The following is a 26,878-nucleotide window of genomic DNA, read 5'->3' as shown; positions in this document are numbered from 1 at the left end:
AAATTCATTCATGTTAATCGAAATCTTCTAATTCAGAGAAATGAATCTATCGTAGGTATACCACACCTATGCAATTTTCAATCGAAAGCACAATGCAATACAAGACAATACAATCTCAGAAACATAATAAAGAAGTCTGGAGCCCTAGTTGTTTCGGTGTCGTCGCCGCAGCTATTAAATTGTTATCGTTTCCTAACGCACGTTTTATGGCCACATAAATGCTTTACGGAACAGATAATTTTCATTAACTGAACAATAACCTGGACCACAGAGAGACAACGCCGGCGGCGGCGTGCGTAGAATATTGTTCGAAAATTAGTAAATTAAAAAAAACAACACAGAGTTGCAGATGATTTCTGATGAAGATTCAGTAATCAATAACGAAAACACTCCATTAAAAACTATGGATATATATATCCTATGTACTAATACGAAGTATGATAGTAAAATATAAATATAAAAGAAAATATAGCTTCAATTCTGCGAGCGAGGCATTTATGATTATCAGATTTCTGGAGATGCACCGATACAACTAATTGACAAGACAATGAAGATACCTAAGACGTTGTTTTCATTAACGATGAAAACATTCTAAGAGTACAGCTACTTTATTATTTTCTATATATTCCCAGGAAATAATTTTCCATGTTTGCAAACATACCTAATTTTAGTGCTGATCGATATTGTAACTGTGCAGGCGATAAAGTTGTTACTATGTTGCTTTTATGGGGTCAAGTCGATATTTTGCAATACATATGTACGTGTTTGGGTATAATAGAATTTTTGAATTTTATTCATTGGTAATACGAAATGTCCGCTTGCGTTTTAGCGGATGTATTAATTATCAATATAAGATATACACTCACAAATTATACTAATATGCAACAAAAAATATGTCAGGAAACTTCAGTATGACAGTAATTATGAAAAATTGGTTCATCTACTTCGTATTCTAATTACATCATTCGAAGTTGATGTAGTCTTTGATCATAGGCCTAGCTAGCATCATTCACACGTGAATATAATTGTCGTGAAGATATAGACGTAGAAGTGACATCTCATAGTAAAGCGACTAAGAATAAACGAACACAGCTACGTGAAAGGCGACACGTAGTTACACTTACACGTGTTGAAGAAAAACAATATATTTCCCACGTTCGTAAGCAAATCAGAGACTTTACGACAATAATTGCTGATGATAACGCATAAGCGGTTTCATTATTGTCGTGTTGGAAAGTTGTGATAATAATAGAGACGTTTCCGTATGAATCTATGTCACATGAATGAAAGAACTAATTCTATTGTAAACAGATGTAAGTGGGAGAGATGTTATAAATAAACCTGTGCAAATATTGCTGTCATGAGATTTAGAAGATTTGCTTGCACATGACGCAATGCGTCAAAGACATTGTGTACAGTCACGACTATACTTAAAAAAGAGTCAATTGTTTAAAATTTCTTTACTTATCCATAATATTTATATCACGACTTGTATTCCCTTATACAATCAATTGAATCTAAAGTTACTCAGCATGGAACATTATGCTGATTTTAGTTAAGTCTACCTGCTTTCAACAGAATAAAGTGTAATTTTTTCTGTTTAGCGTATCGATTCGATTAGTTTTCTTAAGACCAGTACGCCGCGGATACAGCATTATATGTGGCATAATACAGGTCAAAATACACTAAGACTACTCACATCAAAGAAGTGCGGTCTGAGTCGTCCAATGGTGTACTTCGCTATATCCGTGGTGAGCTGCTGGCAGGCGCATCCGAAGAGGAACACCCCCACCACCTTGTACGCCTCCCAGACCCACGGCGGGATGTCCTTGCCGAAGACTGGCCGAGACCTGCCCATGTAGTCCCGGAGTCTGATCCATTCGGTTAGACACATCTGGGGACAAATGATGATACATTCTGATACATCTGCTAGTTTAATATCGTCAAGAAGCATAAGTCAATTTCCCACCTACGTTCTGACAATTTAGAATGGGAAATTGATCAGATGAGAGAGCGAAATTATGATTATTCGAGCAAGAAAATAATGTAACAACAATCATTTTAGTACAGGCCTCATTTTGAAGAACATTTATAGTGTCATGACTTTATTTTTTTATCTCAGTCTAGCATTATTTAATTACTATAGATGATTTTTATGTCTACCCGTTAGTGATTATATTGGTGTTGATTTTAAAAAGCACCAAAAGGTACCTATATGGAAAACCTATCACTAATATTTTTTGTGTGGATAAGATGACAATATAACTCTTCTTCTTTCTGTATATGATTTTGTATTGACGTGGCTATTAAGATTTCAAATATGTAGTTTTTATGCTTATTACTAATCGTGTCATCAAGGTTTAAGATGGCATTACGGCCAAGCCTTCTTGACGTCTAAGGTTATTATCTACATAATGGATCAAGACTAACTTGACACTGTATTTGGACATTTGTGAATTATTCAAAGCAGAAGCCAATAAAGGAAACAGAAATTCCAAGGTGGCTTGTGCTACAATGTTGGGTAAAAAATATATGCACAGTCCTGTTCCAACTTTTTATAAAAAATAATTTATATCAGTAGATTTATTATTGCCCGATCTGTATGGTATGTATGAGTGATTTATATTAGAAAGTCTACGTGTCACGTTTTTATTCGCCAATCAGAAAGCATCGTACGTGAGTTTCTCTCTTTTCCAGTTGTTTTGCAATCAAAGTCTCCAGTTTTTACCACATAATTTGGACTACACAAGTGCCATGTACCTAGTATATAAAATTGGCTGACTAACTGGTACCTATATCAATACAGATACGAAACCTAAACTTAAGGTAGAGAAACTTTATTTTGTAGAGGTTTTTTACTCAACGTGAGCAAAAGGAAAAATCGGAAATTCCATCCCTAAGGAGGTAAAATGGAGGGTTGAAGTTTGTATTAAAATATACAGGAAAGTTTTGGCAACGGACAAAGCCAGGCAACAGGAAGTAAACAATACAATATTACAAAATGTAAATCAGACAGATAAGTGTTACAACAAACTTTGTTAATTAGATTTAATGGAAACTGAATATTTTATCCAATATTCCTGTGATAACTACACTTGTACCATAGTGTATAAATCTCACTATCAGTGTTGCAGTATCACATGTTGCAATTTGCGGCCTTCGGAGGCGTAATGTTATACGCTGGGACGCATGTAGAATAAATACAGCTGTTTATCTGGCTTTTGTAGGCTATGCTAATAATGATCACATTTTTTAAACAGTTCAAAAATCTGTTACAGAATAATGATCAATATTAGCATTTATAATTAACTAGCTGTTGCCCGCGGCCTCGCCCGCCGTAAAGTTTCCACGGGAACAGTTATTTCTCCGGAATGAAAGTATGTCCTATGTCCTTCTCCAATGCAAAATTTCAAGAGGAATGGCTGAGTGGATACAGTGTGAAAAGGTAACATAAACAAATAAACAAACTTACTTTCGCATTTATAATATGAGTTAGGATGAATATTCACATATAAAAATACCCTTTCACTATTTCTTTTAAAATGTTCCTATTATTAAGAGCATTGTAATAAGATAAAACAATAAAATAGCATTCCGTTAAATAGTCAAGAACAATTGTGTGTTTACTACTAAGTATTACGTGACCGCCCGGTTAGTTACCGTAAACGGGTGTTAAGTGGTGATAACCGGTGATAACGATGTTTCCTACATGATATGAAACAGGTAGCCGAGGATGCGTGTCCGGGCAAATACGGAAATTGTGGCCCCCTTCCCTTGGCTCTTAAGATAGTAGAATAAAAAGATTAATTAATTTATATGTGTTTTACATCATATCGATGGCGTAACTTACATAACCTTTCGACCTACATGATATTATACATATTTATCAATGATATAATAGTAATACATTTTATTTACTAAACAACAATTAAAAAATAAAATAATTCGGAAAAACCTATTACAACGTAACTGGTATCGTACAAAGAGAAATTATGTTTTATTCGTAACTACGTAACCAAGTATCGTATTGGTAAAAACCTATTCCTACGTAACTGGTATCGTACAAAGATAATTTATGTTCTGTTCGTAACTGGTTACGAACCGTCAGTTACCTATGCGGCCGAAGGGCATCAGAGATACGTACACGTGTTTATTAAACAGTCAGATTTACAGACATAAAATGAAGCCTCGCTCGGGTAACAAAAAGATTAAATGTATCTAAAGGTAAATGGCAATAGAATAAGTAGCAATTATTTTCTGCAGATGTTTAAATACAATTTTCCTGATAATTTCTCAACTTATAATCTTTTCGCGAAATTAATGATTCACTTTTCCTTCTAATCTATTTTATATCAACTATGTAAAAGACATTAAATAGACATTTTATTTTTCACACTCGAAAATGAACTTTACTTTTGCTCTAGTTTACTAAATACGAACATTTTATAAACATTATATAGTTCCTATAGTCAACACTATTAATATTGACCTCCACTGGCCTTCCATAGTGTGGGTGTGATATTTATGAATCCAGTCGAGTGTCGAGTGAGCAATGCCTTAAATTCTCCACCCACTCTACTGATACCAAGCCATTTCTTATCACAATTGTTAAGTGTAACCTCACCTTTATATGGGGTCAATTCGGATAATGTCAAGTCAAAATAATATTTCAAAAGTAGTGCTTCACTTACAGATTATGGATATTGTTGTATAAAACCGGGCAACATCTATAGTGGGTATGCTATGTTCGTAAATAGGAGATTTTAAAGAAAAATAATTATAGGGGTATTATGGGGTCTAATATAAGTCAAAACAATTTTTCTTTTTAATTTTTGACTGTCTGTATTTGGCTATTTTCACAGTTGTATACTGGATGGTCTATATTCTTAAAATTAGATTTAATAGCATTGTGTAGCGTTTTCGGGATCAGCATCGAACGAAACAAGCAAATAAGAAACTAGTTCCATTTTTTTTTCTCGATTTATTAGAAACGGTGCAAAGGAAACATACACATGAAGACATAAACAGTCAAGTTTCTAAAAAATTACACTCTCCACATTATAATTTCATAGTTATCACATCGATAACTCATTTAACTGACGTATAATTAATTTGTGCAAAACATACGACGAGCATGTCAAATTAGCTTTCATACAAATTACCATAAACATGTCATGTAAATCAGGCTTTATCTATCTCGTCAAAGTTGTCAACGTCGACTACAACTACTGAGGTCTTAGCTAGTTTGCAATTCGCTTTTAATTATCCAATCTTTTCGCTAGCCAATGTCATTGCGCTACAGTTGTTGGTGCGGCACAATGTCACACAGTGATTGGCCGATTGCGTCTCACTGCGGAAAGATTCGAAAGTGAATTGCAACTTTGCACTGCGACCCTTGATGAGATGTGGCGCTGTCTCGTCATTGTAACAATCTGATTTACGATTGTATACTTCTATTTAAATCATGATTATTGTTATAGTACCTAGTTCTGTGCGCGCAACATGGACTTCACAAATAGAAACAGTGATTTTTTATTTTTTAACCCTCGACGCAAAAAGTGGGGTGTTAAAAGTGTTTGTCTCTCTGTCTATCTGTGTACGTGGCACCGTAGCTCATCGATGATTTCGATGCGTTGTTTTTTTAATTGATAGCTAATTTTTATGCGGTGGTTCTGAAATATGTTTGATCAAAATCGGTTCAGCCGTTCAAAAGTTGTATCGAAATAAATATTGAAAATTGGGGGTTTTTTAATTTGTTTAACAGATAAACTTGTTTCTTCTTTAATATTTTCGTATTAGGTAACCAATGGATTCTTTTTTGTGAGACATATTGAGTCTTATTTTAATAAATAAAATTAGTTTCCATAGATTGTGCCTCACTGGACAGCAACAAAACACTACTGTACATTTTCCTGATTTCTTCCAGCGAGGCCTTTGGGACAACGGGAATTGACGGAGAGACGTACATATTCCCCTTTGGGCTCCCAAAAATGGCATCAGGTATTCCACAGACAGCACCTATAATTTTTAATGTATAATATTTTTGTATTAATATTTTTTATAGGTGCTGATTAAGGAATAGTTTAGGCGCCATTTTTCGGTGCCCAAAGTGGAATGCCTCGGCGAGGGAGAAGCTTACTCTATTCAACATTTCAGTATTAGATATATGTAAATTAGATATATATAAATTATGACTCAATAAAGGTCAAGAAATAACAATATGATAGATGACATACAAATCCTAATGAGCCAGAAGTAAAAAAAATCTCGTTGCGTAAATAAATCCGTAAATTAAAAAAAGATACGATAACTCATATCGCAAAGAAAGCGTGTCTTGTTATGTATGTAGTCCGCGATCGGCATTTACGACAAAAACTAGGGTCGGTGTATCGCTGAGAGGTTTATGCAACTCTCTGATGTATTTGCATGTCGAGCACGAACGCGGTATAAAACGGTTACTTTGTAATATACTAGCTTTGTGAACTAGCGTATGTAAGTAAGAATCCGTTTCCCGTGAGAATTTCAGCTTTCTACGCCCAGTAGTTTCGGCTGTGTCAGGCAGTCACTCAGTAACGTAAGAGTTTTATATATATATAGAATAAATAAATAAATAATTTCATCCTATTATAACAAAATCTGCCTAACAAAATTGTTATATCGCATAGATGCATTCTAATTTAAAAATGTTTGGGCCTACTATTTCTTACTACTTATGCGTCAAGTGTAACAGGTGTATGGAATAACGTGTTGCATTGTGTAATACAAGAATAAAATAAACAATTATATTGGTAACAATAGCAAAATCCTTTTATTATGATTGTAACGACACGGTTATTAAAATAAACATCGACATTTTGAAAAACAATTGCTACTGTTTGTAGTGGCAGGTAGGCATATTGTTTATGTAGTTTCAAAAAGGTACCTACCAATTCCACAAAAAATATTTTTTCTTTTTACAAAAAGAAAAATTGATCAGTGCTCTGAATTGTGAATAATGTATTATTTTGCGAACAACAACATCTATAGAATATAGAAAGTATTTCTGTAGATTTCGCATTGTTCTTCTTCATAGTCGTATTCCTCATGGCTTAGGGTCGTGGCCATTACGTGGAATGAAACACACACACACAACGACTTTCTTGGCACTATTAATGGAGTGGTTTCATGATGTTTTCCTTCACCGGAAGCAAGTATACCTATATGATTGGTAAACAAACTTATGTGGCACGAGTAGGATTCGGACCTGGGACCTTTCGATCCACAAGCGAGCGTCTTAACCTTTACACCACCACCGCTATATATTTCAGATTTGACATTAGATGTCTTTGAAACAAGGCGAAATGATTATTATCAATGGATACAAGAAAATATGATTAAATTATTTTAAGACGAATAGTAAAATAAATTGTATTTTTTTTTCTAGATCAATGCAGATTTGCTATTAATAAGGGTAAACTTAAGATGACCTACGCAATGTTCACGCATTTATTTATTTATAAAAAAACATACAGATTTACAGACTATTGGGAGCTAACTCGAAATCTAATAGTTAGCTTAGAGAGGTGGTCGAGCGGCTAACAGGATTAGGTACGTACCGCATATTCCCTACCTGTTGTATTATTTAATTGGAACACTGACATGAGAGTAACCTATTTGAAAAATCTATACTATTATTATAAAGAGTATGCGTATATTTGAGACGGGTAATCTCCGAAACTACCGAACCGAAATTTTAAAAATTCTTTCATCATTAGAAAGGCACATTATCACGCTATTGCTATGGCTATTTTATCTATTTATCCAAGATTGCTATGGCTATTTTATCTATTTATCCAAGATTGCTATGGCTATTTTATCTATTTATCCAAGATTGCTATGGCTATTTTAGCTATTTCATCTCAAAATTCCCACGGGAGCGAAGCCCCGGGCAACATCTAGCTAAGTATATTTTGCTTTTAATTAATTTAAAATCTGCCATAGGTTTCATCAAGATATAGACAATAATAAGAACACGAAATTAACGCGGGCGAAGCTAGTTTAAACTAAATTTAAATAATGTGACGTCAAAATTAATGACCCCCGGGATTCGAACCCACGCCCCTTAACTGGGACCTGGGACACTTAACCACTGAGTTATGGAGTACCCATGGCCGAATAATTTCATCCAAAATTGTTTTTGTAATGTAAAAACGTCTTTGTGTCAAGAACCCCTTAAGTCCTAGCTTCTGAATAGCATACCGAACCAGAATAGAAGGGCTTATAAGACACCACTGACATAACTCGGGATTAACACCGCTGCCCAGGGGATTTGTCTAGGGGATTGGGGATTGACAGACAAACCAACAGTCGTTAAACTTATTTACATAATACTATTGCATTGTACTATTTACTATAAATGAAGTTTGTTGCGCCGCCTCTTCTTCACCTGCGCTTTGTATGTCGGCACTAGACGTACATTTTCGACGCCAACAAGACTAAGTGATGTATATCATCCTTAGTTTTAAAAAAAGGAATTTGAATACATATATATGTAAGTATGTCAAATTTAGCTCTGCTTAGTTGAAAATATTGTTAGCACACCTTTTAAATTGTCTTTATGAGATCATCAAATGATAACCGGTTATATTCTTTTAAAACATTCTGATTTTCATTTCATCAAAAATTCGTCGTTAGGCCGTTGTGTGAGTCATAGTTTCCCTAAAATAATTTAACCTAATTAGCTCGGTAACGATTGTAATAATATGGCTATAGTCAGACTAATATATACTGCAGTATTTTGCATAATTGCAACATTAGCTATTTAGCGGAAAGAGATAAGCGTATAATTTCCGCACGGGTCGCATTCCTATACACATTTTGGTTCGTTTTATTACACTTTATTTTAACTATTAGTCACCCAAGTCCTAATTGAACCATATAAAAATTAGACCAGTGGATCGACGCCCAAAAATAGACTCACTCGGGCCCGCATGCTAGCTATATATAGGACAATGCCGTGACAGCGTGGCGCTTCTCACTTCCGAATAATGACTAAAGCACACAGGGTCAGGCAAGATTTTAAGGCTAACTGTACACTAATATATATATTTTATTTTATTTAAGTACGCAAAAAGTTACAGTTAAAACAGTATAGAAAGGAATTAAGACCTGGCATAGATTAGATTACATTCTCACGCAATTCAACTTGATTTCATTTTTTTTTTTTTACCAATTTGTTTCTTTCTGAGAGAACTTTCGTTCGATTCACTTGTTTTATTGAATTTATTCGATTGTGATTTTGTGTGAATAGAAACAGTTAAACCTTCAAAAAAATATTGAAGATTACACGAACATACTATATTTGCTTAAATTTACAAGGTGTTGGTTATAACATTCAGTCCCTTACATTTCATTTTACCCTAGTATGTTGTAAATGATCATGTTTTTTTAAAGTACATATACGTATAAAGTAGATATTTTTTAAACTATGTGTGTGCAACCGAATTTGAACTAGTCTATAAATAAATTAGATTCGATTGTAACAGATAAGTTCAAGGCTTGAGGAAATTTCTGTATGGGTTTAAATTTCTAGCGTGGTCTATTCTATAAACTCAGAAAACCATTTTGGAAATCGAATTACTCAAGTTTAATGTTTAAAACACAGTTTGAATTATCAAACTGTAAACACTTATTAACTGCAAACACATTTACGAAACAGAAGCAAGCAGTGATAAGATAATTTTAGCATAGCAAGTGATACTTTTTTAAGATGAATTAAAAAAATTATCGAAACAAAAATGAATGATAAAAAGGTCAAACGAATAGTGCAATGCAACAGCAAATGCAATTCGCAGAATGATTTACATACAAACAATACTTGTGCCTACGATAACGATTCTCATAAGGAGGTAATTTAGATAACTGATAAATTCAACGACAAATAGGTAAATTTTGATACTTAAAAATGTATCTGGAATAAGTATAGCGCGTATTTTTTAAGTAGGTAGCAAATTAAATGTAAATACTTGGACTGGGATAATAGTCAATAATTCACATCATTATTATTCTTCTCGTTGCATATTATAAAACAAAATCCTCTGCCGCTTCTGACTGTCTATTCGCAATGAACTCAAAAACTACTGCACTGATTTTCATGCGGTTACACCAATAGATAGTGTGGTTCCTGAGAAAGGTTTAGCTGTATAATTTATTATGTTATTATCCGAGCGAAGCCGGAATTTAAAACGATCATTGTAATATAATAAGAGAGCTATATTTAGGTTCAAAGCACACGCGTAAATGTTAAATTATTTCAAATTTTGTGCCAAATAGTAAATAAAAGTTGTTAAGTTTAATCATATTACAGAGCTTAATATAATAATCGAAGAAGTCATAAAAGAATGTGTGAAAGTGAAACATCAGAGAGGTACATAAAAACTACGTTAAAATAGCAAAATATGTATCAAAAGAAAACAAAAACGCTTGTTGCTTTTGGACGATGGTAAATATTGACTGGCACGATGCCAGGTGCCATTTCTGTCGGTCAAGGTTAATTTCATTTGCGAAGGGAACTTCTTTTGTATACTTAACGTAACGACGGTTTCGACCATGATTAAAATGAAACTTTATTCGAAACACGTTAACTATGTCAGACAATGCAAACTTCTGAGACAACTTTTTTATAACTTTAAAACATTACCATTTTTGTTGAGTAATCCGTACTAAGTATAAGCATAAAAGTATATACAAATATAAAAAATAGATACACAAACTTGACGAGGAGGATTCAGCAGTAGTTCCATGTAATTGTAGATGCAATGCCAGTGAAAAAAATCAAAATTATTTAGTTCTATTGTTTTTAAAATGGCAGGCAGTGATTAAAATACATGGACGACCTCCTTGAACAACCCAAGGGCTTAAGCAGGCCACTAGCCACATGGCTAAAAAACATGCAATAAATCCAGAAGTCAGACTCAATTCCCAGACAACTCGGAGTAGACACCTCTAGCGAAAATGTACAAAGAGACTCGACACCAAAATAAAATGGGAGAATGAGTGGATGAAGATGAAGAGGAATATGAATGAATATTCTGAATGATCATGGAACTGTTGATAGCACCATTGACAACGAAGGAAACTCCCACGCGAGCGAACACCCGGAGCACAGCAATAGATTTTAATAATAGTTGTATAAAAACTGGGATAAAATTGTTAGAGTACGCGAAACCATCGTTTACGGTGACGGTCGGTCACGCTTTCATAGTAGCACTTAGTGCGAGCTGGGTGTGTTCACATAGATTGACGTCATTAGGGTAAACGTTGCTTTGATCAACCCATTGTAGATTGAACTTTCTGTTTTCTATTTAATTAACAGGTAATTAGAAGAAAGAAACATTACATGTGATGTCTACTAAATCTGATGTCATCAAATTCATAATTTATCTTGTTTTATGAATTATTTATTTTACGATATTTAGCTTTCAATATTCATAAAAACAACAAACAATTATTTACTAATTAAGAATATGTACGAAAATAATATACTTGCGACAAATTTATATCTTTTGAAATTAACCCCGAATTCCTGACAGAAGCCAAGTTTACAAAGTACGTTATCCTTTACCTAATCAAAGATTATATTACAGCCTTACTCTAAGCACGAGAAACAAATCAATGAGACGGAGGCATTAACCTGTGTCCTATATATTCAGTGAGCTATAAAATTGACTTAACTACAAAAATATCACGTTACAGTAGCCTCCCCGGTCGCGCGACAGATATAACTTGATATAAGGTCAGACAAAACAAAATGTGGTCAATTTACATGATAAAATAATGGGTTATCAATTTGTTTCTAAATAATGTTATAAAAACATTTAATTACGTGACTTGGTAGCAAAATTATCACTGAAACATCTTATAATAACAAATAAAGCACACCCTGACCTGTCATTTGTTCGATAAGATCAAACAGAATTCACGAAACATAAATCTTCAAGTTTAATTGGGAAAAAATCTGTGGCCACGACAGTGGCAGAGATCTGTGTATCAACTTGCTAAGTGACTGTTGACAAATGCGATTGAGATCTTAAGTGCGAGATAGCGTCACTCGCTCCCTTACTAATATTCTTTTACTTGTATAATAAAGCTGAGTTGCACCACTTCAAAGAGGGTTTCGGTGCGTCCGATGCCAGACGCAGTCTTTAAAATTACACATGATATTTTTACCTTTACCATTCGAATATGATTATGCGTTAACAAGGAGTTGATAACTGAGATTTTTTAAAGGGATTTATAGAAAAACTATCAAATCAAAATATTGTTGTAGAACCTACCTAAAATAAGGCTCATATATATATAGATTTATTCGACCGAGAAACACCTGTGGATCCAATCCGATCTGACATCAAGAGATGTGAAAAAAAAGGATTCATTCATTACAATCCGAATGGCTTCTTGTCAATAGACCCGATAAAGGGTTCCGTGGGAATGATCCCCATGTGTTTGATATCAGCTAAATTGGACGCACGAATGACACCGATGGCTGACATTGATAAAGATTGAATTAAAAATCCTGTTTCGTTCATTGATCGAGTTTTAAACTCACTCATAGACAACGATAAAAAAATGTGTAACATAAAGACCACCTGATTGAATACCACCAACACATCTTCCTCACACTTTTCGTATAGTAAGTTAAAAAATCAAATTAAATACAAAAATACATAACGAAAGCTTAAAAATATAACATTGTATGTAATACTAGCGGCCCGTCCCGGCTCCGTTCGGGTAAAAACATGATAAATTATACCGCTAAACCTTCCTCAGGAACCTCTCTATCTATTGGTGAAAACCGCATGAAAATCCGTGCAGTGGATTTTGAGTTTATCGCTAACAGAATGACAGACGCGGTAAAGGACTTTGTTTTATAATATGTAAGGATGTAGTTAAATGTAAACTTCAATAATAAATAAAGCAAGCAACTTTTGGTCCAGTTTTGTTTCCATTTCAGTCCATTTCCTGTATGTTGAAATTGTACTAAAAGGGAGGTTTCTGAAAATATTTACATAATAGTTAAATAACACTTATCTTATCAAAAGTAACGAATACACGAAACTCAAGGTGGAGCCCCAGAACCAACAAGTTAGTGATAAGACACAATACCTTACGGCCATAATCGATGTCACCACATGTCAAATATTGACAATCGATGATTTAGAACCCGTGAGCTTAGATCCAAGTGTTTGTGTTGTAGTTGAAGATATAGATATATGTCAACATATGTTCGAGTTTGCAGTAAAGGTTACGTTGATAGAAATTTAATTTTTTAAAAAAAGAACACAAATCACTACAGTAAGTATTCTATTAGTGTTTAATTACAGACGGGTTGACGCCACAACATAACGGCCGTCTTAAGAATGCAGTAATCGATTCACGCGTCATCTAAGATGATGTAAATTTATTATGAAAAGAGAAAATGAGATCATTTCACACAAATCTTTGAGTTTGCATCCAATTTTATTTTTGGATTTTTTTTTTCTAAAACTTATACAGTAATTTTATACACGTAATTGAACACCCGAAATTAACAAATTATACCTTATTTTCAATACATTTCTTACATGTCGTCGAACAATTACAACATGAAGATCGTGATTAAAAAAGGAACATGCCAATCTTTTGTGATGTTAGAACAAAATTCGATGCAAACTTCATTTTGGTACTAGCTTCTTAGTCGGCACTTTATGTAATAATTCACACTAGAGTTAGAGATGCCACGGTCGTTGGCGTCGACTGGATCATGACCGTACCTCGGACGAACATCATGTCCTATTTGTACGATGACATGACAAAAATTATTGTATAGGAAATAAATATATGTTGATGTGTGTTTGTTTGTTTGTGTTCAATTTCAAGTTCGAACAGAGCTCAAACTTTTAAGTACGTTTCCTGTTTCATCTGACAATTTCCCCAATTGAATACCCAGATACAGAGCGTCGGAGTCCAGTGTCCACTTTCCTACCTTTTTTCTTATCTCCGACGTCCTTAGTTGTCATAAGACCCACGAACATCAAATCACAATTTCTTAGGTTTACCCCTTCTACAAGAACCAGACATCACAAATACAGTATCGCATATATATTTCAGAGATTACAAAATTACCGTCATCTCACAAAACGATTCCACGTGTTTCAACATTTGTTATTATTAAGTTGTTGTGCAAAAAGTCTGAATAGTTAGAGTTCATAATGAAATGTTAGAAATTTAAATGCAAAATGAATACATGAATAAAACTCACAGTTAACACTGGTAACCCCAAGCCAACGATGTAGAGCATGACATTAGTGACTGTGGAGTCTTTGAAAGGGTGCTTCAGGGACTCGTCGTCGCAGAAGAAGCCCCGTTTGTATGGGGTTCCCCACAGATAGAACGCCAAGATCAGGAAACCAACTGGAACAAGAAAAAAACATTTAACTATAGCTCAGTGGTTAAGATCATTGTCATGGATAGACAGGGCGTGAATTTAATTCCAACGTCCAATTCCAGAACTTTTTCATCTTGTTATTATTTTAAAAAATATTGATAAACAAATGTGACATAATTTTAATTTTATTCAAAGGAAAAGACGCTTGGCGTCATAAAATATATTTTTTAAATATAAATATTTTAGATACAGTTGTAATTCTAAGGTGAAATGCGAGAAAGCGCAGCGAATATGGCTTATATCCAATCCACTATATCTCGGGTAACTTAAAAGCTTAACCCATTAAAATAAACAAAGATGGTATCACAAAAATGTGTTAAAAATAACCAAAACGAATTATAAAGTAACGCTATTGAAAAAACAAAAACTCGTTTCACTATAAATCACACTCATAATTAACGTTACTGAGAGCAAAAAGTGTACCGATTAAAATCATGGCCCGTCAAAGATGGAATTTAAATTGGGAACAACCCTATTTGGGTAACTGCACTATTGTTTCACGGATTGTTTCTTGTCCAAACACATCAAGGGATGGACAAAAAACAGCAGGTACAGAATGGAGAACACATCGATATTGGAATTGTTGGAAACGACAAGCGACGATTAGTTTAATAGACTAATAGAATATAGAGTACAATAAGACAGATAATATTTTAATCTACATATTAACAAATTGTTCATGAAGTGAGGAAAATGATACATTATATGTTTTACATTACGATATCATCTAAAAATAGTGCAAAAATATTTATTGCTGAAACACAATCAATTTGTGATTCAAATCAAATCATTTGTTGTCTTACACGCGAGATAAGTAATTCATTATAGATTTCACTCGCGAGACATTTGATTTATAAATACTGACGTCATTGGCTCCCGCATTTACGAGTGCATCTCAAATTTAAACTATGTAAATTTGGATATGAAGCGATTTCGATTCAAAGATTGTTGCCGCTGGAGACATAATGAGCCTTTTGAATTACGGAATCACATTATCTATTGGTGAAAACCGTACAAAAATCTGGCCGTTCATACAGACAGAGAGACACGACATAGGGGACTTATTTTTATAAAATTTAAGGTTGCTTCTAGCCACTTTATATCTGTCGTGGAGTCATTGTTACTGATCTCTGTAAAAATAAACAGTTTTATGCCCCATGCCATTATCGAGTTACGGTTTTGAGTGGATTGGGCAATATACTCTACTAGTCGTAGGAAATAATTATATCGTAAGCTATTTTGAGACGCTATTTTTATGAGCTTTCGTTTAGTACTACCAAAAATTGATAGGAAGAGTGGACAATTTTAGAATTAGCTGTTTTAGATATTTATTATAGTCATTAAATGGAGAATTACCACTAATAAGTTTTAAAAATTGTATATACTAAGAATTTGTTTAATTATCATATGAGTTAATATTTTTAGAAAATTACTATCATTATGCAAAGGATTTTTAATATGGGTATTTTATACAACTATTTTATATGTTGGCTTTAATAGGATGCCAGTACCGGCTGACCTGTTAATTACTGTCGCTAATTACTAATCTTTTAAGTAAATTCCATTACACATTTAAATAATACCATGTGTTTTCCTTACATACACTGTTGCATACCTGAATTCTTAGAGCACGCAATTAAAGAACTTGATTTTAATTTTTATAGTCCACTTTGATGATGGCGACTGTCTTACGAGCTGACTGTACTTGAAAGTAATTGCTTTAACCTTATTGCAATATTTGCAGGTAGCTGAGGCTGTAAAAGTACTGTTACATTTTTTTTATAATTCATTAAAATAATTATATTTGCAAAAAGCTAAACAATAATAAACTTATTACGATAATAAAAGATTGATCACGCAAATATAAAGTATGATGATTCTGTAATGATGCTTTGTATATCGTTTAAAATTATCAATATACACACAGAACTAGAACTCATTATTCGACTGTCACTAAAACTAGGAAAGATGATTGATTTATAAATTGTACAACATGATAATGCCATCAACATCATAATTGAAGAGTTTATAGGACAAACCAAAAGAGACACAATAAAGTAATATGGAAGATTCTTCACACGCAAGAACGAATAATCGTTACGATGACAATCATCGGAAATCATCCGTCAAATTAAGTATCAATGTCAAATACGCTAAACTAAAGCACAGATTACTTAATACTTTTAGTAATAAAAGAAAATAACGTACGTTCAATTACAGAAATGTGTTTAAAATTCGGGTACCTTTTTTTACATCACAAATTTTAATGAGTGTAAATAGACGAGCGATAAAATGTATGAGTCACTCGTGGATGTGGTCTAAGAATTAGGTCAATGAACCGTCAGTTGCATAATAAGGCCTAGATTCTGTAATCTGAGATTAGTGTGTGTATGAGCTGCGCAGGTTGTGGTTGTAAACCGTGAGGTGTGCGGTTTCGAATGGAAAAATTTAGATGAAATCTTTATTATTGCTTCATCTAGTTATGAATTTGCTACAAATGTTATTACTTTTCACGCTCAACGTCAAACTTTAAAAAATCCAAACATGAATATCTTTACAATTTAAAGAAAATCGTGGATATCAACATCGAAAAACTATGATACCTAACAATCAAATATTTTAAATCTGCGAAAACTGTTAATCAGCATCGTCAATATACAAATGCTGATTTGATTAAATACTTATAATAACCATTGTATTTATTGTTATTTGGCTAAAAGATCATATCGTTGATGTAATTAATTTTTACTAAAAATACACATAAATACGGCTGTAGTTATGTAAGTCATAAAGTCACAGTACAATAAATTGTATTTATCGATGAGAAATTCGTCGTAAGCGCACGTAAGTAATTGAATATTAAAGACACATGAATGAGTAATATAATGAACGTTTAGTTATCAGTAATTATGAATTAAATTAAAATCATTTTTACTTTATAGTCTTCGGATTTACTACGCGGTCTCTTTGAAGATAGGAATCAATGAGCAAGAGCCATGTACGTTAACACAGATATCCCGTGGATCAGAAAATAGTTTTACAAAAACTTACTTTCTAAGCAACGTAGTACATAATGTTTTCTTAAATAATCCTAACTTTGTTTGTTATAGGAAAACTTTAATTCCAATTTTGCGTAAATAGTATAATCGACGAAAAAACGTAAACATGTATTTTCATATACCATAACAGCTAAGTTGTCGACTTAACATCTGTTATCCTAAAAATAACGCACAATCTCGTATAACCAGATGCTATGAAAAACAAATGAGTGTAGCTAATCTAACAAATAGATTTAGCAGGTGTTGCCAAAACGTCGGTCATTGAACTTATGATGCTGCTAAATGAAAGAGTCAAACGGCCCATTGAGATCCAGTTTGTGGCGACCGGTCCAAAGGATGTCCCTGGACCGGAACGGATATAAAGGGTAATTTTATCTCATTTGGTAATAAATAAAAAAGTGCATGGCTGTCTGATCTCAATTGCTATAATGAAACTACATATAACGATTTTAGCAGTTGAAATCAGGAATTAGGTTGCAATTTTCCGAAAGCAATATATGAATTCTAGAGGTATTCAAAATTCGGCACATTATTCAACGGGTCACACTGTGATTCTGATTATAATTTCATATTAAAAAAAAAGGTTACAGAATCCCTTTGTTCTTTGCTCTTATTCCATCTATCGAGTCTACATTGCGATTCTAAAAAATAGAACTTTGATGAATTAATAGGGGAATAACAAAAGAGGACAACGACAAAACCACTATTACTATCATAACATGTTTAAAATCTGAAATCATTGTATCGTTGGATTCAATAACGGTCTTGGTTTATGTAAACATTCTTCCGATATCTAGCCCGTTAGTTTTAGCATCAATCATTTTACAATTTTCTACATCTACGACACGAGTCATTACACCTTAGTGGGCGTCCGTCCATACAGAACCTTCACATTCAGCTGTCAAGATGAATCTAACTCTGTCGGAACCTTTCATAGTAAATTGCAATTCTCAAGACTTATGATTGCACACACACGAACCAATCTGTTCCAAGTTCAGAGTACGGACAACGGCAATTGATCTGAATGAAATTCAACGCAAAGTCTCCTTTATTATCGTAGCATAGCTTTTACAGGTGACATGTGGTTGGTATGTACAATAATACAAGTGACGTAGATTGTGTTTTCACCTAAGATGATTTATTATTTTAATGTGATTCTTTAAGATTCAACCATTCGTTCCATGGTATTAGAAGAAATTATATGTTTATATGAGCGGAAAGTAGGGAGTAATGAATTCTTGAGATGGTACGATTAATTTATCATCTGGAAAATTCTTGGCCTCAAACCTAACATTCTAGACTGCCAGTCAGTCATCAGCCGTCTTCGCATGAATCGATAGACCATGTATGTTTAAAAAATGCTCATCTTGATCAATTGCCACTGAACATGATACTTTGTAATTTCTTATCATTTACATTAATCATCATAAGTGCAGTTCCGTTAAAAGATTCACATTGCTCGAGTTACTGCAAATAAAATTATACGAATTGTAAGATCGTGTAAAGTTGAAAAAAAAAAACAAAAACTTTTAATCAGACATTTGGACAGACGCCAAACGGAAAGGTGCTAAGTAATGATGCCAAGCAGCAAAGTTTAATAATACTAACATTTATAATAGATACAAAACTTATAATATCATTTAATCACAAGAAAAATTATGAAGAACTGATGGAACTAGTTTCCATCACTTCTGCATGATCTTTACACGAAAAAATGTACTTATATAATTTGCAACAGACAATTTTATTACAATCGATATAACAGTATGACCGACAGCATAGTCATTATTGTTTGCCATGGCTGCTTGCTCAATCGCTGTCTACTCACGATCGCTTGCCCAATGTAAAAGAGTATCAGAGAGATTGATCTTGTTATAACTGTCAGTAATACTTGCACTTATTGGAACATCAGAATCTGTGTGGCATTAACCGCCAACCACGAACATGTTGCGTATCTTCTCAAACCCGTTCTTTAAACACAAGTTAATATTGCCCACATCCTTCTAGATAACGCGATGTATATTACAATCACTTATATACCGTTTTAGAAAGAAATTGTTAAAAATGTTTCTGAGACGATAGTATATATAGTCATATAGGGTCACTAAAAGTACTTAATCATTAATTGTATTGTTAATTCAAAAGGTGCAATGGTTGTTTCATCCCATGAAGAGATCTCTCCCAGTCAATCAGCGATACATTGTAATGTAATAATTATTATGTTATTTATATACAAATTAAATAGGACATAAAATAACATATAATAGCAGCCACAACACGACCTAGAACGCAATAAGAACGAAGGAAATCTCCACGAGATGCAAATTACTGACAGTATAGGATAATGTCATGTAAAGTATTCACGCACTACACATGAGAGCGTATGTCCATCAGCTAATTATCCTATACAAATTTATTGGAAAACCGCTGCTATTACCACTATATAAAGGTGCATGAAGGGAACTTGAAGAGCAGCTGATGTAGTAAGTGTTTACTAGTCATTCGCACGAGAACACCCGGTCAGGAGTGTGTTCAAACGCCTAGTAGTAAATGCTAATAACATTAAGAATTATACTAAGTGATGTTGTAATATAAAATCTGTCAAGTGCGATCTAAATATCTTCAAGTTTAAGACCTTAAATTACTTAAGTATATTTTGCGGTAAGTGGTTATATTACTGTAGTTAAAAGATTTAAAAACAAATATATATATAAATGTTCACAGATTAATATTTTTTACGATAACTATGCTTATACACATGCAGGTTCACATTTTAGAATAAATAAGCACAGAGAATAAAATAAGCATTGATGCAAGAGATTTACTTGATTCTGAAGGAGGCCAAAAAAGGCTATAAATATTAGATGGTAATGTAGGTCAACAAATTATAAATGTTTATGTTAAATAAACTTCATACATTTATGGGAAATCCCATATTATATTCCTTGCAAATGCAAGGAATAATCGTAAAAAGAATAAATATTTGTGGTAACAGTAAATGTTTACAAACAACTCATCATCATTCATAGGCTACCAAGTGAAGTGTAGATTAAAATAATTATTTGAGAAAACGTGGTGTTAATCATGTATAATTACGTAAAGTATTGATGGCTCAACGACCCAAAGATCTCGGTCAAATAACAAGGACTTAAAAGAACTATGATTACGTACATTATTTGCAAATACTTTTGGAAGTATTTGAGTAGCGGTTCCAATTAACGCCTGCAAAAAATATTAATGATATAAAGTGTGCACAGATGTGTGTACTACGGACGGTAATGTCTTAAGAAACTCTTCAGTGGCCACGGTATCTCGTATGGTGTTTTCAAAGGAAATAATTATAAAGTACGCAGTTAGATGGAAGTATAGCAATCTCTGCAAAAAATTGGGAAGTGTAGGTCGTGTAAAGATTCACCTTTGTTACATACAATTCATGCACCTCGGTAAAAGAATATAATTTATACGCATATAAAAAAATTAACGTAAGCAAGGAAAGTAAAACAATAACAGAGTATATAGCGACACTATAAATGATAATATCAAAGGTAGCTCGTAACAGATGTTTATTTAACTTTTATGTGCTATAATATCCATAACATCTGAAATTGCATTGTAAAACAATATTGTTATGGTTCTGCCGTTTACAATTTTAAACACATTTCAGGCCTCCTATAGCATAAAGTTTACAGTCGGTATATGGGCAACGCCAGCGCCTGTGGATGTTTAAAAAACAACCATTACTGAATCAATGGAGACCTTGTTTCCAACTTAGGAGGAATTGATAAGTATCGACATGGCAATTATGTTTTCATGTTTGGCTGTTTTGATGTTACATTACAAGTTTTTGTATTTAATATAACATTTAATACACATGAGTTTGTAACAAAAGAAACGAAAAAAAAAATGTATGTAATAAAAATAGTCTAAATATTAGAAGTATCCGAAAAGATATTACTCTAAACTATGATGAATTGAATGCATCAATAAGTTTAATTGCTTATAATGCACAGGCAGGACATTCCGATCGTCATGATGACACGTAATAAGGACTAACCACTATGCGTTGGACATTAAATAGAGTCGATCGCACAATGACCTCAAGTCAGGAAGATGGCCGTTGAGTTTGTTTTGGGTTATAATTGCCTAATAGCCGCATCGAAGGGGCCATTTGAGTCATAAACGTTTATTTGTGTGACATAACGGACCGAGACGAACTCGAAAAATCAATAAAGGAAAAAAATAAGAAACAAGCGTGGGTGTACGATAACAAATTTATTAAGGAAAAGAAAAATTTTAGCTTTAAGGAGAATAAACTTAAGGATAAATCAGTAGATGTTGCACAAAATGCTATAAAAGGCAAATGAAGACCATAAAACAAAGAGAAGACCCTAAGGAGTTCGATTCCCCATAAGATGCTTAAAATAGTTTCCGACGTATGGAAACAACACTTGTGGCTACTGCACACAAACAGTGCAGTGTAGGCACCCATGCAATTGCAAATGAGACTTCAAAACTCGTCGGCCATGTGAGCGGTTTTACATAAATTATAATAACAATGCTGTTCCACGCGACATGGCACTTTTCTATGAATATAAACGGTTGGATGTTAACTCTCAGCATGCGGAGTCACACCTTTCTTCAGAGTTAAATGCTTTCTTCATCGCGGCTTTCTCGTTTATCTCAAAATTTATTAATTTTACACATTTTAAGACTAATTCGTATTTGGCATTTCTTAAGCAAATTGTCGTTTAATCACATTTATTTTACTTCGTTTTCAAGTTTTTGTATGCCGTCGCCCATGCCAAGATTTTAATTTTTAAACGTGACAACCCTGGATGTACCCTGATCATAAACGGGATACTGGCCTGGTAGATTTAATTCAACATTTCCATTCACACCATAATAAAAGCATCGTAAATCTTCTTTCTCTTTATATTCCCCTTACGGATAGTTGTTAAAAGACACCATCAAATAGAGTGGTCTTGTCCGAATGTATTGATAGAAAAGCTTTAGATTTTTTTAGTGAGCTAAATCATAGAAATTATTTTTCTTAGTCTGTTTGATTGCAGATATTATCAAGTTAATATTAGTCGGTAGAGGTATGATGTATTTGATGATAGATTTTTGTTTTTGCAAACTTATCACGTTTTTCTTACTACTTACTTTGTTAATACTTTGGCGTTATATATGGAACGAAACGGCTACCTGTGGTAAGATATGCCATTCCAATCCACATACACACCACCTACCACTACCAGTTCATGGTTTAACTCAGTCACGACTTTTTTCTTCAAAGATTTCCCTTTCCATCAATAAAATCCTAACTTGTCAGGTGATATATTGCCTTAAGGGACATTAATTAATGGTTTTAAGTCAAGATTATTTTTTGCGATAGTATCAATACAACTTTCCATGCAAGTTTTATTATGGAAATACAATAAATAGTTACACAAGACTTGCCTATTTTTTCAAAACTCGTATCTTTATCTCTAGCAACGAGAGCAGAATTTCTCTCAATTTAAGTTTTCTTCTAAGTAATCTGTCTAGTAGTAATCTACAATACGGTGACTTACTACTAAAACATGAAAAATTAACAGTAATTTAATAAATACACGGTTATCTTAGGCATATCGGTGACTGTAAACGATGATTCATTAGCACGCTTGATTGAGCAATGTCAATATCGGACTAATTAATTCGATAGAAAATTTGTTGGCTTGATAAAACTATTACTTATCTGTAACAGGTGTCGACAATCGTTCGATGTTGAAAGAATTCAGACAAAAAGACATGTATGCAAAAATTGATAAAACGCAATCATTAGAAATGATCTTAATCATTAAAAATATTTGAATGGAGGGTTCAAATATTCATATGTGAATATCCATCCATATCTTGATATGCACATTGATGCGCAAGCCGTAAACCACATTTCAGTTTCATTATCTAGCAAGTTAAGCAATTTAAATGACTACACCTTTCGACAATATACATTATTCACTTTTATCATTCAAGTCTACTTATGCTGCTTTATTTTAGTTTACAAGCTGCGGAGGCGGCGAAGGCGTGCCCGCGCTTGTCCTGGACCATTCGAACAAATTAAGAAATTACAGAAAGACGGATTATATGGAAATCAAGTTATCCAGAAATATCTATGTCGAAAACCTTAAACAGTAGAAAGTATGTCCAGTGAAATAGAAAGAGAAAGGACGAGATGAGAAGAACTATAATAATGAGTCGTGCAGAACTCAAAAGTGGGAGAAGAAACACAACAGTAAACCCGGCATAGTATTATGAAGTTTTTGGCAAGCGAAACATTTCATATGAAATATTCCATAATCACGAATGTATTCTAAATTTGTACATTTTTCTTAATTTGGTCAACTTCTATACCGGTCTAACAGGTAAAGTAACAATCACATAACTACGCAATATCATACCAGTTAAATTACAAACTGATTACATTGGTTTGATGTTAGCCGTAAACAAATGTGCTGCGTGTAATGTAATGCTTTGAAAACGAAGCGGCCCTTCTGATCTGTATTTGTTTTGTGGTATTAATTTATTAACTGTTCATTATCTGTGATCACGTATTTGAATTGAATTTCATGTTTGTATTGTGGCTGTTATAGGGATATTTATTTAGGAACTACAAACGGAGTTATTGGTGTGGTACTGAAAATTATGGAAGAGAGAAAGTTGTATAGGAAACTTTATGAAATTGACCTCCAATTTAACAGAGGTTAAACAAATTAAACAGATACTGTTCTACTTAGAAAGATCATCAACCAATTTTGTGATAACTTTGATACATTAAATTTTACAAACACAAACGATCACTCACATGTATAAATAACATTCGAAACAGAAACACCAAAATTAATTTCGTTCATTACAATCGAGATCCGCGGGCAAGACCAAATGAATGCACATGCATTTATATTGCAGAATGGAAACCATATCTCATTGCAAGAGGCTGGTTGGAACTGGTCTTGTAACTTTTATTGCACAGTATTAAAGCTCAATAAAATCCATTTGTTTTAGGGACTCATGATAAAAGCCAAAACCGATGATACTACAAAGACGAACAAAGACGAGACTAAAAAGAGTAGGTTCGAAGTTTATGAGTGAGAACTGTAGTATGTTTCTACGAATATTGATATATTTCTCGTAACAATAAGTGAGTTAAAATTGTATACGTACAATTTTCTTCAAAATGCATATTTTTTATTCGCTATCAGGAACAACTGCAAGACCTTGGCCTTTCAAGAAGTCGTAGACTTATTCTTTAAAGCTTAGATATTGTAAAGAACCCCTGTTTCTGATCTCTATTCGTACTTAACCAATTGTTCACAGCTATCCTTTATTTTACCTGTCCTTTGCGCCCCACGTGGGTGTACCATTAAGAAACGATGCATCTTCAAAGGTATTAATTATTCTCCGTCTCAGGATACATTTTATTTCATTATACATTGAGATAACGCTCGAAGTTGATTTATAGATCTTTATTAACCCTCCAGTCATTACAATTAGTGGCGACGCCTCCTATTTTGGTCCTGTTTGATATTAAATACCCCGAGGGAATCCTGTGTGGTATTAATAACTGGGACATCATTCACAGTAATGTTTGTTGGGATAATTTTAGCAGATGTATTTCTAATATAATTTTTGTTTGGTTTTGGTTCAATTTAGCAGATGTCCCGGTATTCCAAAATAGTTAGATATATATCACTTTCTTGAAACGGACGGCAGTGCAATATAGTTTATGTTTAAGGTGTATTCACGTGTATTGGTGAGATACAGTCAGTATTCTCGTGAATAAAAATCATGCATTGAGTGCAGCATAACCACGATTAAACTTTATTAAGTCGTGCCGTTCCCACATGGATTTATAAGAACTTTTAGCTGCGCCCCATGGTTAGTCTACGGCAGTTTGGAATAAAATGTAACCTGCATGTGTGATATTCTAGAATATTTGAGCCACTCTTGTACCAAATTAAATCCGCCCAGCAGATTTTGCGTGAATTAACAAACCTGCTACCTTAGAGACATCAAATCTTTCGCATTTATATTATTAGTGGAATTAGCGGGATAATAATATTCTTTTGTAGATTCCAGAATGAATTTGAGATGCTTTCATTCGAAGAAGATAAAAGAGCTTTCCAATTTTAGAGCTCTCTTCAAATCTGAATTTATTTACTGAGGGTAGGTAAATTGAGAAGCGGACATTCATTGCATTGGTGACTAACTAAGGTTTAAATTCTATGTTCGTCTGCGTCATATACAGTATAACCAAATATATAAATCATAGCAATATCTTCATCAAAAGAAGTATCATAAAGAAAGCCATACCGTGTCTAGACACAGAGACCATAAAGCTATGTTCACTGCAATTTTCACACCAATTAGAATCTGATTTCAAAGAGTTCCTCGCACAAAATACCCAATTACTGCAAAGAGGATGCAATAATTTCAGCCCTTCCTGCTGATAGGGTTGACAGTTATTAGTTATTTAAGTCAATTAATGGGAAACTATTTTTGCTCGATGTTGCTCGCTCAATTAAGATAATGTCATCGAAGTAACTTTTCTATAGGAAAAGACTTTTGGAATTAATAATTTTAAAGTATTATTTCTTTTTCGAATTGAAAAAAAAAGCAGTTATCATATAATGTTTTTTTAATATAAACAAACACATCATGGTAGCAAATTAATCTAATCAAATAAAGAAAAGTCGAAAAAATGCAAATGAAATATTTTTTTATCTACATATTATGCTTGCCAACCCTATTATTCCCGAGCATTAAATAGGGCCATATTAAGAACAATTTGCTGCGAATAGCAGCGAAAACTACCCAAGAATAGCTTGCAGCGTGTAATAGTAATAGCTGATTTCGATAACACGACTTGGTAGCTGAGGGTTAAATAGGGGTATTACGACCTACGTGCTTTTCAATAACAAGAAAATGTGGACAAAACAAAAGATAAATTTAATAATAATACATGATAAGGAATATTTTTACAACTAAGCTATAAAATGGAGTATAACAACAGAATGTCGAAGAAGGGCGTTGTAAGATTTTTGACCTAGTAACTCAACATGACGCTATTACTGATATGAAATGAGATCAACATAATCTAACTGTTAAGGAAATACGCAGTGTAAATGCATAAATACTCGTATAGTAGGAAATTATAATTGAAGAAATAATTGTATTAGTAGGTGGTACTCTTCTCTATGCATATTAATTGAAATTATTCTGAAACCGATATCATCTGCACTTTTCACGTAGGATGTAGATTTCCTTTCAATAGATGAAGGAAGTCTGTAAATTCACAAATATGCAGGATATAATC

At 33.4% G+C, this 26,878-nt stretch overlaps 1 protein-coding gene across 1 annotated transcript in view; it reads right to left on the bottom strand.

The window, feature by feature from the left end:
- The window catches only part of LOC128677541 (putative phosphatidate phosphatase), a 50,410-nt gene that overhangs the window by 19,076 nt on the left and 4,456 nt on the right, over nucleotides 1-26,878 (bottom strand). The window contains exons 2-3 of the mRNA XM_053758467.2: nucleotides 14,279-14,430; nucleotides 1,700-1,894 (exon numbers count right to left, since the gene is read on the bottom strand). Coding sequence (XP_053614442.1) covers nucleotides 1,700-1,894; nucleotides 14,279-14,430 — 347 coding nt within the window. The remainder of the gene's footprint in view (nucleotides 1-1,699; nucleotides 1,895-14,278; nucleotides 14,431-26,878) is intronic.

The sequence above is a fragment of the Plodia interpunctella genome, chromosome 18 (genome assembly GCF_027563975.2).
Source record: "Plodia interpunctella isolate USDA-ARS_2022_Savannah chromosome 18, ilPloInte3.2, whole genome shotgun sequence".
In the NCBI taxonomy this organism is placed as follows: Eukaryota; Metazoa; Arthropoda; class Insecta; order Lepidoptera; family Pyralidae; genus Plodia; species Plodia interpunctella.
Note: the sequence above shows the minus strand (reverse complement) of the source record. Positions and strands in the feature narration are given on the sequence as shown.